The sequence below is a fragment of the Dendrobates tinctorius genome, unplaced genomic scaffold, assembly GCF_039654945.1.
Source record: "Dendrobates tinctorius isolate UK_male_01 unplaced genomic scaffold, ASM3965494v1 ptg000251l, whole genome shotgun sequence".
Lineage (NCBI taxonomy): Eukaryota > Metazoa > Chordata > Amphibia > Anura > Dendrobatidae > Dendrobates > Dendrobates tinctorius.
The window spans coordinates 1,772,075-1,786,026 of record NW_027361918.1 but is presented as its reverse complement, the minus strand read 5'-3'; the positions used below and the strand labels follow the sequence as shown (position 1 = coordinate 1,786,026).

General features: G+C 50.9%; 1 protein-coding gene across 3 annotated transcripts in view; it reads right to left on the bottom strand.

Moving 5' to 3' along the window:
- The window catches only part of LOC141065413 (uncharacterized), a 142,759-nt gene extending 134,888 nt beyond the window's left edge, over window positions 1–7,871 (bottom strand). The window contains exon 1 of one of the 3 annotated variants that reach the window (XM_073557886.1): window positions 7,584–7,871. In XM_073557886.1, the coding sequence (XP_073413987.1) occupies window positions 7,584–7,826 (243 nt within the window). In that variant the 5' untranslated portion in view covers window positions 7,827–7,871. The remainder of the gene's footprint in view (window positions 1–7,583) is intronic. The other 2 variants (XM_073557885.1, XM_073557887.1) reach the window with 2 other exon arrangements.
- Window positions 7,872–13,952: the final 6,081 nt, after the last annotated feature.

Below are 13,952 nucleotides of genomic sequence, written 5' to 3'. Positions count from 1 at the left end.
GCCAAACCCTTGACTGACCTCACCAAGCAGAGGCTACCCCAAACAGTCAACTGGACAGATGACTGTGAGGCGGCTTTCCAAGCTTTGAAAGCAGCCCTGTGCAACTCTCCAGTGTTGAGAGCAGTCGACAGCAGTCGCCCGTTTCTGGTACAGACCGACGCCAGCGAGTTTGGCCTCGGTGCTGTGCTTAGCCAGGTCGACTCGGGGGACCAAGAGCACCCCGTGTTGTACCTGAGCCGGAAACTTTTGCCGAGGGAAGTGGCATACTCGACCATCGAGAAGGAGTGTCTGGCCATGGTGTGGGCACTGCAGCGTTTGCAGCCCTACCTGTATGGGCGCGCCTTCACGGTGGTAACCGACCACAACCCTCTGAGCTGGTTGCACACAGTGTCCGGAACCAATGGAAGATTGCTCCGCTGGAGCCTTGCCCTTCAACAGTACGATTTTACTGTAAAACACAGGAAGGGCAGTGAAAACGGCAATGCCGATGGGTTGTCCCGCCGGGGCGAACCCGCTGAGGTGCGCATGGCAGATTACCGAGAGGTAATGCCTCCTTAGCGCCCTCTTAAGGGGGGAGGTGTGATGTACAATATCTGCAAGATATGTTTTCTGTTGCAATGTGCTAACAAATCCTCCATCCTAGGACATTGTAAACTGTTAGTAGTAGGAATTCCTTCCCCCCAGGTTTTACCAACCCTGCCACTTCCTCTGGAAGAGCAGGAATGTTAATTAGCTAGACCATCTTCCTCACACCATTTGGCTTCTCTCAGCTGAAAGAAAAGTGCGGGAACTAAACTTCTTTGTTTGAAACGAATAAAACTATGAGAGACTATACCATAAGAACCAAATACCCTAGAGATATGAAAATCATATTTTTGTAACCTGAGCGGTCCCAGCTTCGAGACCGCGTATGTTTCGAAGTTCTACCCTGTCCAGAACATGAGATAGGATTTGCGCCCAAATGGACGGTCATATCGCATAGATGTTTGATGTTTTCTTGATGGGCTCATTACGCTGGGAAACATGATACCACTGATGAGTCCATACCAGCTTCTCCCATAAAGTTATAGCTAATCTAAGTTTTGTAGCCAAAACATAACTTGGATAAGAGAGGTGGGATCAACCCAGAATGCACCTCTCTGTGATGTCACATAGGAAAGTCTATAAGGCATTTCCTGGGCAAACCAGCTCAGAACAGCTGCAGAGTCGGTGCTGACAAGAACTCAGATGAGCGGAGAAGTGCAGCTCCGCCTCCACCCACCTTAGCCGCATGGTCTGCCTAAGGAACAATATGGAACTGTGAGTGTAATCTCTTTGTCTTCTCCACTTTTATTTTATACCTGTACTGTACATATTTTATGTCTCAATTTTATAGCAACTTTTATCTGTAATCACTGTCCTCTTTCGGAAAATAAATGAAATTATTTAGATCTGTCTCTATGCTCTAAGACTCGAACTATATGCCTTTGATAGATAATCGCTACTAATTCAAGGGGTTTGCCACGGACCCTCTTAATTTAACACTGTGAATTAAGTAACCGTGACTGGTGGCAGCGCGTTGTGTACGGCTATTACGGTTTGCTGGCAGTCTAGAAGGGTCTTATATTGCTGAGTAAGGGGCTTCAGCCACAGCATTGATAATTCCCTTACTGCAGAAGCCTAATTGCCGGTTCACAACAGGCAGCCCGTCCGGCGACCAATTATCCTAGGTGCAGTTCCCTGACTGACCTGAGGGTAAGGGGGGCGCCGGAGAGCTGCGAGTTCCAAAGTGGAACTGAGAAAGTGGGATATACATAAATCCCCGCAGTACTTGGAAGATTGATAGCAGTGGTGGGGCATCCAAATTAAACTCCCCCTGCGGCAAATTGTAGAGCGAGATTAGCTTGCTGGATATTTTTGTCACATGGTGCCGGTGGTGGGATAACTAAGATAAGCCCCAACGGTGCCTGTGATAGCCGTGTGCCGGCATTGTGTCTCGTCCCTCCGTCCGCTGATACACCCGGGTCAGTGGTGGGATTGTGACATAGTGGTGACACAGGGTCCGCTGTCCGTCGCATTTTGGTGGCAGCGGGACCCCCGTTAGTGTCGCCCGTAAGTAGACGAACGGCGGTGGGCTGTTCGTCACAGGAGAGTCATTGGTGGGGGAAGGGTCTGGTTGTAATATGTGGCCCCCTATGCTCTAGGGGGTATAACTAGGAGGGTCACTGGTGGGGAAGGGTCTGGGTGTAATATGTGACCTTATATGCTCTAGGGGGTATAACTAGGAGGGTCACTGGTGGAGAAGGGTCTGGGTGTAATAATATGTGGCCCCATATGCTCTAGGGGGTATAACTCACTGGTGGAGAAGGGTCTGGGTGTAATAATATGTGGCCCCATATGCTCTAGGGGGTATAATTAGGAGAGTCACTGTTGGGGAAGGGTCTGGGTGTAATATTATGTGACCCCATATGCTCTAGGGGGTATAACTAGGAGGGTCACTGGTGGGGAAGGGTCTGGATGTGATAATGTGTGTCCCCATATGCTCTAGGGGTATAACTAGGAGAGTCACTGGTAAAGGGTCTGGGTGTAATAATATGTGGCCCCATATGCTCTAGGGTGTATAACTAGGAGGGTCACTGGTGGGGAAGGGTCTGGGTGTAATAATATGTGTCCCCATATGCTCTAAGGGTATAACTAGGAGAGTCACTGGTGGAGAAGGGTCTGGGTGTAATATGTGGCCCCCTATGCTCTAGGGGGTATAACTAGGAGGGTCATTGGTGGGGAAGGGTCTGGGTGTAATATGTGGCCCCATATGCTTTAGGGGGTATAACTAGGAGAGTCACTGGTGGGGGTCTGGGTGTAATAATATGTGGCACCATATGCTCTAGGGGGTATAACTAGGAGGGTCACTGGTGGGGAAGGGTCTGGGTGTAATAATATGTGGCCCCATATGCTCTAGGGGGTATAACTAGTAGGGTCACTGGTGGGGAAGGGTCTGGGTGTAATATGTGACCTTATATGCTCTAGGGGGTATAACTAGGAGGGTCACTGGTGGAGAAGGGTCTGGGTGTAATAATATGTGGCCCCGTATGCTCTAGGGGGTATAACTAGGAGGGTCACTGGTGGGGAAGGGTCTGGGTGTAATATGTGACCTTATATGCTCTAGGGGGTATAACTAGGAGGGTCACTGGTGGGGAAGGGTCTGGGTGTAATAATATGTGGCCCCATATGCTCTAGGGGTATAACTAGGAGAGTCACTGGTAAAGGGTCTGGGTGTAATAATATGTGGCCCCATATGCTCTAGGGTGTATAACTAGGAGGGTCACTGGTGGGGAAGGGTCTGGGTGTAATAATATGTGTCCCCATATGCTCTAAGGGTATAACTAGGAGAGTCACTGGTGGAGAAGGGTCTGGGTGTAATATGTGGCCCCCTATGCTCTAGGGGGTATAACTAGGAGGGTCATTGGTGGGGAAGGGTCTGGGTGTAATATGTGGCCCCATATGCTTTAGGGGGTATAACTAGGAGAGTCACTGGTGGGGGTCTGGGTGTAATAATATGTGGCCACATATGCTCTAGGGGGAATAACTAGGAGAGTCACTGGTGGGGAAGAGTCAGGGTGTAATAATATGTGGCCCCATATGCTCTAGGGGGTATAACTAGGAGGGTCACTGGTGGAGAAGGGTCTGGGTGTAATAATATGTGGCCCCATATGCTCTAGGGGGTATAACTAGGAGGGTCACTGGTGGGGAAGGGTCTGGGTGTAATAATATGTGGCCCCATATGCTCTAGGGGGTATAACTAGTAGGGTCACTGGTGGGGAAGGGTCTGGGTGTAATATGTGACCTTATATGCTCTAGGGGGTATAACTAGGAGGGTCACTGGTGGAGAAGGGTCTGGGTGTAATAATATGTGGCCCCGTATGCTCTAGGGGGTATAACTAGGAGGGTCACTGGTGGGGAAGGGTCTGGGTGTAATATGTGACCTTATATGCTCTAGGGGGTATAACTAGGAGGGTCACTGGTGGGGAAGGGTCTGGGTGTAATAATATGTGGCCCCATATGCTCTAGGGGTATAACTAGGAGAGTCACTGGTAAAGGGTCTGGGTGTAATAATATGTGGCCCCATATGCTCTAGGGTGTATAACTAGGAGGGTCACTGGTGGGGAAGGGTCTGGGTGTAATAATATGTGTCCCCATATGCTCTAAGGGTATAACTAGGAGAGTCACTGGTGGAGAAGGGTCTGGGTGTAATATGTGGCCCCCTATGCTCTAGGGGGTATAACTAGGAGGGTCATTGGTGGGGAAGGGTCTGGGTGTAATATGTGGCCCCATATGCTTTAGGGGGTATAACTAGGAGAGTCACTGGTGGGGGTCTGGGTGTAATAATATGTGGCCACATATGCTCTAGGGGGAATAACTAGGAGAGTCACTGGTGGGGAAGAGTCAGGGTGTAATAATATGTGGCCCCATATGCTCTAGGGGGTATAACTAGGAGGGTCACTGGTGGAGAAGGGTCTGGGTGTAATAATATGTGGCCCCATATGCTCTAGGGGGTATAACTAGGAGGGTCACTGGTGGGGAAGGGTCTGGGTGTAATAATATGTGGCCCCATATGCTCTAGGGGGTATAACTAGTAGGGTCACTGGTGGGGAAGGGTCTGGGTGTAATATGTGACCTTATATGCTCTAGGGGGTATAACTAGGAGGGTCACTGGTGGAGAAGGGTCTGGGTGTAATAATATGTGGCCCCGTATGCTCTAGGGGGTATAACTAGGAGGGTCACTGGTGGGGAAGGGTCTGGGTGTAATATGTGACCTTATATGCTCTAGGGGGTGTAACTAGGAGGGTCACTGGTGGGGAAGGGTCTGGGTGTAATAATATGTGGCCCCATATGCTCTAGGGGTATAACTAGGAGAGTCACTGGTAAAGGGTCTGGGTGTAATAATATGTGGCCCCATATGCTCTAGGGTGTATAACTAGGAGGGTCACTGGTGGGGAAGGGTCTGGGTGTAATAATATGTGTCCCCATATGCTCTAAGGGTATAACTAGGAGAGTCACTGGTGGAGAAGGGTCTGGGTGTAATAATATGTGGCCCCATATGCTCTAGGGGGTATAACTAGGAGGGTCACTGGTGGGGAAGGGTCTGGGTGTAATAATATGTGTCCCCATATGCTCTAGGGGTATAACTAGGAGAGTCACTGGTAAAGGGTCTGGGTGTAATAATATGTGGCCCCATATGCTCTAGGGTGTATAACTAGGAGGGTCACTGGTGGGGAAGGGTCTGGGTGTAATAATATGTGTCCCCATATGCTCTAAGGGTATAACTAGGAGAGTCACTGGTAAAGGGTCTGGGTGTAATAATGTGACCCCCATATGCTCTAGGTGGTATAACTAGGAGAGTCACTGGTGGAGAAGGGTCTGGGTGTAATAATATGTGGCCCAATATGCTCTAGGGGGTATAACTAGGTGGGTCACTGGTGGGGAAGGGTCTGGGTGTAAATAATATGTGACCCCATATGCTCTAGGGGGTATAACTAGGAGAGTCACTGGTGGGGAAGGGTCTGGGTGTAATAATATGTGGCCCCATATGCTCTAGGGGGTATAACTAGGAGGGTCACTGGTGGGGAAGGGTCTGGGTGTAATAATATGTGCCCCATATGCTCTAGGGGGTATAACTAGGAGAGTCACTGGTGGGGAAGGGTCTGGGTGTAATAATATGTGGCCCCATATACTCTAGTGGGTATAACTAGGAGGGTCACTGGTGGTGAAGGGTCTGGTTGTAATAATATGTGCCCCATATGCTCTAGGGGGTATAACTAGGAGAGTCACTGGTGGGGAAGGGTCTGGGTGTAATAATATGTGGCCCCATATGCTCTAGGGAGTATAACTAGGAGGGTCACTGGTGGAGAAGGGTCTGGGTGTAATAATATGTGGCCCCATATGCTCTAGGGGGTATAGCTAGGAGAGTCACTGGTGGAGAAGGGTCTGGGTGTAATAATATGTGGCCCCATATGCTCTAGGGGGTATAACTAGGAGAGTCACTGGTGGAGAAGGGTCTGGGTGTAATAATATGTGGCCCCATATGCTCTAGGGAGTATAACTAGGAGGGTCACTGGTGGGGAAGGGTCTGGGTGTAATAATATGTGACCCCATATGCTCTAGGGGGTATAACTAGGAGGGTCACTGATGGGGAAGGGTCTGGGTGTAATAATATGTGGCCCCATATGCTCTAGGGGGTATAACTAGGAGGGTCACTGGTGGGGAAGGGTCTGGGTGTAATAATATGTGGCCCCATATGCTCTAGGGGGTATAACTAGGAGTCACTGGTGGGGAAGGGTCTGGGTGTAATAATGTGGCCCCATATGCTCTAGGGGGTATAACTAGGAGAGTCACTGGTGGAGAAGGGTCTGGGTGTAATAATATGTGGCCCCATATGCTCTAGGGGGTATAACTAGGAGGGTCACTGGTGGAGAAGGGTCTGGGTGTAATAATATGTGGCCCCATATGCTCTAGGGAGTATAACTAGGAGGGTCACTGGTGGAGAAGGGTCTGGGTGTAATAATATGTGGCCCCATATGCTCTAGGGGGTATAACTAGGAGGGTCACTGGTGGGGAAGGGTCTGGGTGTAATAATATGTGGCCCCATATGCTCTAGGGGGTATAACTAGGAGGGTCACTGGTGGGGAAGGGTCTGGGTGTAATAATATGTGGCCCCATATGCTCTAGGGGGTATAACTAGGAGGGTCACTGGTGGAGAAGGGTCTGGGTGTAATAATATGTGGCCCCATATGCTCTAGGGAGTATAACTAGGAGGGTCACTGGTGGAGAAGGGTCTGGGTGTAATAATATGTGGCCCCATATGCTCTAGGGGGTATAACTAGGAGGGTCACTGGTGGAGAAGGGTCTGGGTGTAATAATATGTGGCCCCATATGCTCTAGGGGGTATAACTAGGAGGATCACTGGTGGGGAAGGGTCTGGGTGTAAATCACAAACAAGACTGACAGGTCCAGTCTCCAGAGGCGAAAAGGGGGCGGTCCCTCCATCCCCAGAGGAGACAAGGGGGCGGTCCCTCCATCCCCAGAGGAGACAAGGGGGCGGTCCCTCCATCCCCAGAGGAGACAAGGGGGCGGTCCCTCCATCCCCAGAGGAGACAAGGGGGCGGTCCCTCCATCCCCAGAGGAGACAAGGGGGCGGTCCCTCCATCCCCAGAGGAGACAAGGGGGCGGTCCCTCCATCCTCAGAGGAGACAAGGGGGCGGTCCCTCCATCCCCAGAGGAGACAAGGGGGCGATCCCTCCATCCCCAGAGGAGACAAGGGGGCGGTCCCTCCATCCCCAGAGGAGACAAGGGGGCGGTCCCTCCATCCCCAGAGGAGACAAGGGGGCGGCCCCTCCATCCCCAGAGGAGACAAGGGGGCGGTCCCTCCATCCCCAGAGGAGACAAGGGGGCGGTCCCTCCGTGCTGACAGTGTGCGGCCGCGGGGAGGACACAGAGGCTGCAGGGAGTGAGCAGAACACCGGCAGCTCTGTCACTAGGAGAGAGGCAGCCATGACTGCACAGACTGTGTGAGAGCTGCGCCCGAGTCCTGGCCGCTGTCACCTCACCTGACACCGCAGAGAGCCGCAGCCGGGGGAAGACGTCCTGGGGGCGGGGGGTAGCAGACAGTGTGGGCTCCTTCTTCCGGGTGTGACGTCATTTCCGGGGGCGTGTCCTCCCGGGAGGGGGCGTGCTCTGGCAGGGAAGCCTCCATTACACGGGTGTCTCTGGCAGTAGTGACAGGGTGGGGGCTTCTTCCGTGTTCGGGTGATGGGGCTGATACTGGGGGCTTCTAGTGGGGTTTGGGTCATCTGGGAGCTGTTGGTCTCCAGGAGGGGTTGGTGCACGACTGTGGGGTCTGGCTGCAGTCTGGGGGGGTTAATGCACCCTTGTGGGGTCTTGTTGGGTCCTGGGAGGGTTAAAGGCAATCTGTCACCCACTTTTAGTGATATAATGTTTAGATGTCACCCAGTTGCGCGTCCCATAAGGATTCTATTCGGGCTTTTGACCCTGCACCTTTGAGGCATAAATACCTTTTTGATCTTGTTGGGGATGTCTGCAGATCGCCGCGGTGCGGTCCGATGGGCGGGGCTGACGCCTTCTCCCCCCCCCTTCCTCCTCAGCTTGCTGCATGTAATCTCCATCTGTAAATATCACAGGTAACGTTGGTTTCCGCGCTTGCGCATTGTAAAGGCCTCCGGCGCCTGCGCAGTATGCTGTTCCCAACTGTGGGCGAAGCGTATAATCGCTACTGCGCATGCAGCGGTATTATCCAGCGCAGTCTATGCCCCGGAAGTCTTCACATGCAACTAAGCCGCGCCCATCGGATCGGGCCGCAGTCTGGCTGGGTACCAAGGGGTTAATGGACGCTTGTGGGGCTTGGTAGGGTCTCTGGGGGAGGTTAATGCACCTTGTGGGGTCTCGCTGGGTCAGAGGGGGTGGTTAATGCATGCTTGTGGGGTCTGGTTGTACTTCTGGGGGGCTACTAATGCATGCTTGTGGGGTTAATGCATGCTTACGGGCTCTGGTTGGGGTCGGGGGGGGTTAATACACACTTGTGGGGTCTGCTTGGGCTCCCGGGGGGGGGTGTTAATGCTGGCTTGCAGGGTCTGTTTGGGTCGGGGAGTGTTAATGAACGCTTGTGGGGTCTTGTTGGGTCCTGGGGGGGTTAATGCACGTCTGGTTGGGTCTTGGGGGAGGGGAGGTTAATGCATGTCTGGTTGGGTCTCGGTGGGGGGATTAATGCACGCTTGTGGGGTCTAGCTGGGTACTAGGGGGTTAATGCACGCTTGTGGGGTCTGATTGGGTCGGAGGGGGTGGTTAATGCATGCTTGTGGAGTCTGGCTGTACTTCTGGAGGGCTACTAATGCATGCTTACAGGGTCTGTTTGGGGTTGGGGAGTAAATCCACGCTTGGGTCTGTTTGGGGTCGGGGGGGTCAGTGCACGCTTGTGTGGTCTGTGTGGGTCGGGGGGTGGGGGTTAATGCACACTTGTGGAGTCTGCTTGGGCTCCCGGGGGGGTTAATGCACACTTATTGGATCCTGGGGGGGTTTAATGCATTCCTGGTTGGGACTCCGGGGGGTGGGGGGGGGTTGTTAATGCATGCTTGCAGGGTCTGGCTGCGTACTGGGGGGGTTAGTGCACGCTTGTGGGTTCTGGTTGGGTCCTGGGGGGTTAATGCATGCTTGTGGTGTCTGGTCTGGGTGGGCTCTAAACTGTGGGGGGATTAGTGCGTGTTTTTGGGGTTTGGTTGGGCTCCTGTGGGGGGTTAATGCACTCTTGCGGGGGTCTGGTTGGGTCTCTGTGGGGATTAATGCACATCTGGGGGTTCTTTTTTGGCCCCGGGGGGGGGGGGGTTAATGCACGCTTGTGGGGTCTGGTTGTGATCCCGGGGGGTTAATTCACGCTTGTGGGGTCTGGTTGTGATCCCGGGGGGTTAATTCACGCTTGTGGGGTCTGGTTGTGATCCCGGGGGGTTAATTCACGCTTGTGGGGTCTGGTTGTGATCCCGGGGGTTAATTCACGCTTGTGGGGTCTGGGTGGGCTCCTCGCTGTGTGGGGGATTAGTGCACGTTTTTGGGGTTTGGTTGGGCTCCTGTGGGGGGTTAATGCACATCTGGGGGTTCTTTTTTTGGCCCCGGGTAACATAGTAACATAGTTTTGAAGGCTGAAGACCTTATGTCCATCTAGTTCAGCCTATTTTTAGTGCAGCTGTTCTGCATTGTTGATCCTGGAGAAGGCAAAAAACCCACAGAGTAGAAGCCAATTTTCTCCATAGGGAAAAAAATTCCTTCCCCTAAGCTGGGTCAACCATCTACCTATAATATTCTGTTATCCGTAACCTTCTATACTGTTACTCACAAGAAAAGCCTCCATTCCTTTCTTACATTCATTCAGTGAGTTGGCCATCACCACTTCCTCAGGAAGAGAATTCCAGAGCCTCACTGCTCTTACCGTGAAGAACCCTCTTCTATGCTGGTGCAGAAATTGTCTTTCCTCCAAACCAAGAGAATGCCCCCTTGTTCTTGTCACAGTCCTTGGTACAAACAGTTCATTGGAGAGATCTCTGTATTGCCCTCTGATATACTTGTACATATATATTAGGTCTCCCCTAAGTCTTCTCTTTTCTAGAGTAAATAGACCTAATTTTGATAACCTTTCTGGGTATTGTAGTGAACCAACTCCATTTATCATTTTAGTAGCCCGCCTTTGAACCCTTTCAAGTTCAGTAATGTCTTTCTTGAGCACCGGCATCCAAAATTGCACACAATCCTCCAAGTGTGGTCTGACGAGTGATTTGTACAGAGGGAGAATTATGTTTTCATCTCGTGTCCCCAGACCTCTTCTAATGCATCCCATGACCCTATTTGCTTTGGTGGCAGCTGCCTGACACTGGGCACTCCAATTTAGCTTCTTATTGACTAAGATGCCTAAGTCTTTTTCCATGTCTGATTTCCCCAGCAGTTTCCCATTTAGTAAGTAATTGTAGCGTCTGTTTCTCCTTCCCATGTGCATAACCTTACACTTATCTGTGTTAAACCTCATTTGCCATTTTTCAGCCCAATTCTCCAATTTACTCAAATCTGTCTGTAGTTGCAAACTGTCCTCCTTTGTGGTAACTACCTTACATAGTTTTGTATCATCTGCAAATACTGATATTTTACTGTGTAAGCCATCCACTAGATCACTAATAAATATATTACATAGTAGGGGGCCCAATACAGACCCCTGTCGTCCCCCACTAGTAACCCTGGCCCAATCTGAGGATGCCCCATTAGAATCATAGAATCGTAGAGTTGGAAGGGACCTCCTGGGCCATCTGGTCCAACCCCCTGCTCAAAGCAGGATTCGCTAAATCATCCCAGTCAGATGTCTGTCCAGCCTCTGTTTGAAGACTTCCATTGAAGGAGAACTCGCCACTTCTCGTGGCAGCCTGTTCCACTCATTGATCACTCTGTCAAAAAGTTTTTTCTAATATCTAATCTGTGTCTCCTCCCATTCAGTTTCATCCCATTGCTTCTAGTCTTTCCTTGTGCAAATGAGAATAAAGTTGATCCTTCTACAATGTGACAGCCCTTTAGATATTTGTAGACAGCTATTAAGTCTCCTCTCAGTCTTCTCTTTTGCAAACTAAACATTCCCAAATCCTGCAACCTTTCCTCATAAGACAGGGTTTGCAGACCGGTCACCATTCTGGTTGCTCTTTTCTGAACTTGCTCCAGTTTGTTGATGTCTTTTTTAAAATGTGGTGCCCAAAACTGGACACAATATTCCAGATGAGGTCTGACCAAAGAGGAGTAGAGGGAAATAATGACTTCACGTGATCTAGACTGTATGCTTCTGTTAATACATCCTAGAATTGCATTTGCCTTTTTTGCTGCTGCATCACACTGTTGACTCATATTCAGTCTGTGATCTATTAGTATACCCAAGTCTTTTTCACATGTGCTGTCACTTAGCCCTATTCCTCCCATTCTGTATATGCTTTTTTCATTTTTATTGCCCAGATGTAGTACTTTGCATTTCTCCCTGTTAAAAACCATTCTGTTTGTTGCTGCCCACTTCTCCAGTTTATTTAAATCTTTTTGAATCCTCTCTCTCTCTTCTCTAGTATTAGCTATCCCTCCTAGCTTTGTGTCATCAGCAAATTTAATCAGTTTACCCTCAATTCCTTCATCTAAATCGTTGATAAAGATGTTGAACAATACAGGGCCCAGGACAGAGCCCTGTGGTACCCCACTTGAGACATTCTTCCAACTGGATGTGCAGCCATTTACGACCACTCTTTGGGTCCGATCACTAAGCCAGTTATGAATCCACCTAACAGTTGCCTTGTCCATTCCATACTTAGTCATTTTTTCAATAAGGATCGTATGAGATACTTTGTCAAATGCTTTGCTGAAGTCAAGCTATACTATATCTACAGCATTTCCTTGATCCACCCAATCAGTGATACCGTCACTAATTAATAACCACTCTTTGTTTTCTATCACTAAGCCAGCTACCTACCCATCTACACACATTTGAGGGTGAGGGTTCATGCACGCTTGTGGGGTCTGGTTGTGATCCTGGGGGGTTAATTCATGCGTGTGGGGTCTGGGTGGGCTCCTCACTGTGTGGGGGAATTGTGCACATTTTTGGGGTTTGGTTGAGCTCCTGGGGGTTTGGTGCACTCTGCGGGGTCTGGTTGGTTGGGCTCCCAAGCGGGTTAATGCACACATGCAAGGTCTAGTTGGGCCCCCGGGGGGATTCATGCATGCTTTATGGGTCTAGTTGGGCCCCAGGGGGGTTATTGCATGTTTGTGGGGTCTGGATGGACCCTGCATTAACCCCCTCAGAAGCCCACCAGACCCCCACAAGCACGGGGGGGTTAATGCACGCTTGTGTGTCTGGTTGGGCTCACGTGGAGGGGGTTAATGCAAGCTTTTGTGGTCTAGTGGGCTCCTTGGGGGTCTACTGCAGGGCCCTACCAGACCCCACAAGCGTGCATTAATCGCCCCCCCCAGAAGCCCAACCAGACCCCACAAGCGTGCATTAATCGCCCCCCAGAAGCCCAACCAGACCCCACGAGCGTGCATTATCCCCAGTAGGGGCCAACCAGACCCCACAAACGTGCATTAACCCCTCTTCCCCATGCTTGGGGCGGGACTGTCTGCATCTGTTGTGACTTGAAAGGGGGGATTGATTTTGGGGTAGGCGGTCGACTGGGAGGGCTTTTTGTTTGGGGAAGAGGTGCCATCTGGTGGGGGTTTATGCTTTGGGGTGTCCAAGGGGGGGGTAGACGTCCGACGGGGGTTTATGCTGGGAGGGGGTGGATGTCTCATGAGGGTTTATGCTAGGAGGCGGTGGATGTCCGATGAGGTTTTATGTGGGGGGGGGTGGATGTCCAATGAGGGTTTTATGCTGGGAGTGGTGTCCAATAGGGGCTTATGCTTAAGGGGGTGGATGTCCAATGGGGGTTTTCTGCTGGGGAGGGGTGGATGTCTGATGGGGTTTACGCTTGGGAGAAGGGGGCATTTGGGCTTTGTTGGGTTTATCCTGTTGAGTCCACTGATTAGTGTGAGGTGGAGGTTTATGATTGGAGAGGGGGGTTACGCTGTTGGTGTGCGGGGTGGTTAATGCTTCATTGGGGCACACACAAAACTCTGGTAGTATGCTGCTTATGCTAGGAGGGTACACCACCAACTGGCATGAAGCTAATCTGTTTTAGCTTAGTGGCAGTAGGAGGTAGACATGGGTCCGGACTACCCAGGCTGGTTTCTGCCTTAGGTCTTGATTTTTTTTTTTTATTAATGATTCCCCTTTATCTTTCAGATATATTGTCACTCTGATCTCCCACCTTAGAATTGTGTCACTACCACATCATCTGTGGTCTGAGGCAGGGCCCTCACACATCAAGAGTGTTTGGGATTTCCTGGCGGACGGTCCTTGCCACTAATCCCCTACCCTCTCGTCCCCAGAGCCAGATAGAGTAGGGAGGGAAGACCAATCCGTTACCCTCCAGTCGCCCAAGTCTGTATTCGGGTTCTTCCATGCCCATCTTCATCACCAGTCTGCAAAGAAGGATTTGAAATCTTCAGGACAGGTATATCCTACCAGGCAGTGAGGGGGCTCCATTAAAAAAATGAAGGGACGAGACAAATATGTCCTAGTTTTCCCCTGAGCAATATGGACATCTCCTGGGGAAACCTTGCTATTCATGCGGTCTCCACGTTTGACAGAGGCTCCTGCGACTCTACTCTTAAAACAAAATCCAGGATCTCGCCTAGCCTTCTCCGGTGGCCGGGCCATACCGCCAGCGCCCTGAACAATCATGCACGCCAACTTTCTAGTGCTTCCTGCCCTCTACCTATCAGGGTAAGAGTACTTTTCTTCTGCAACAGAAGTCTAAACTGCTTCTCAAGAGGTGCACAGTCCAATTGTGGTTGTTTTGGAA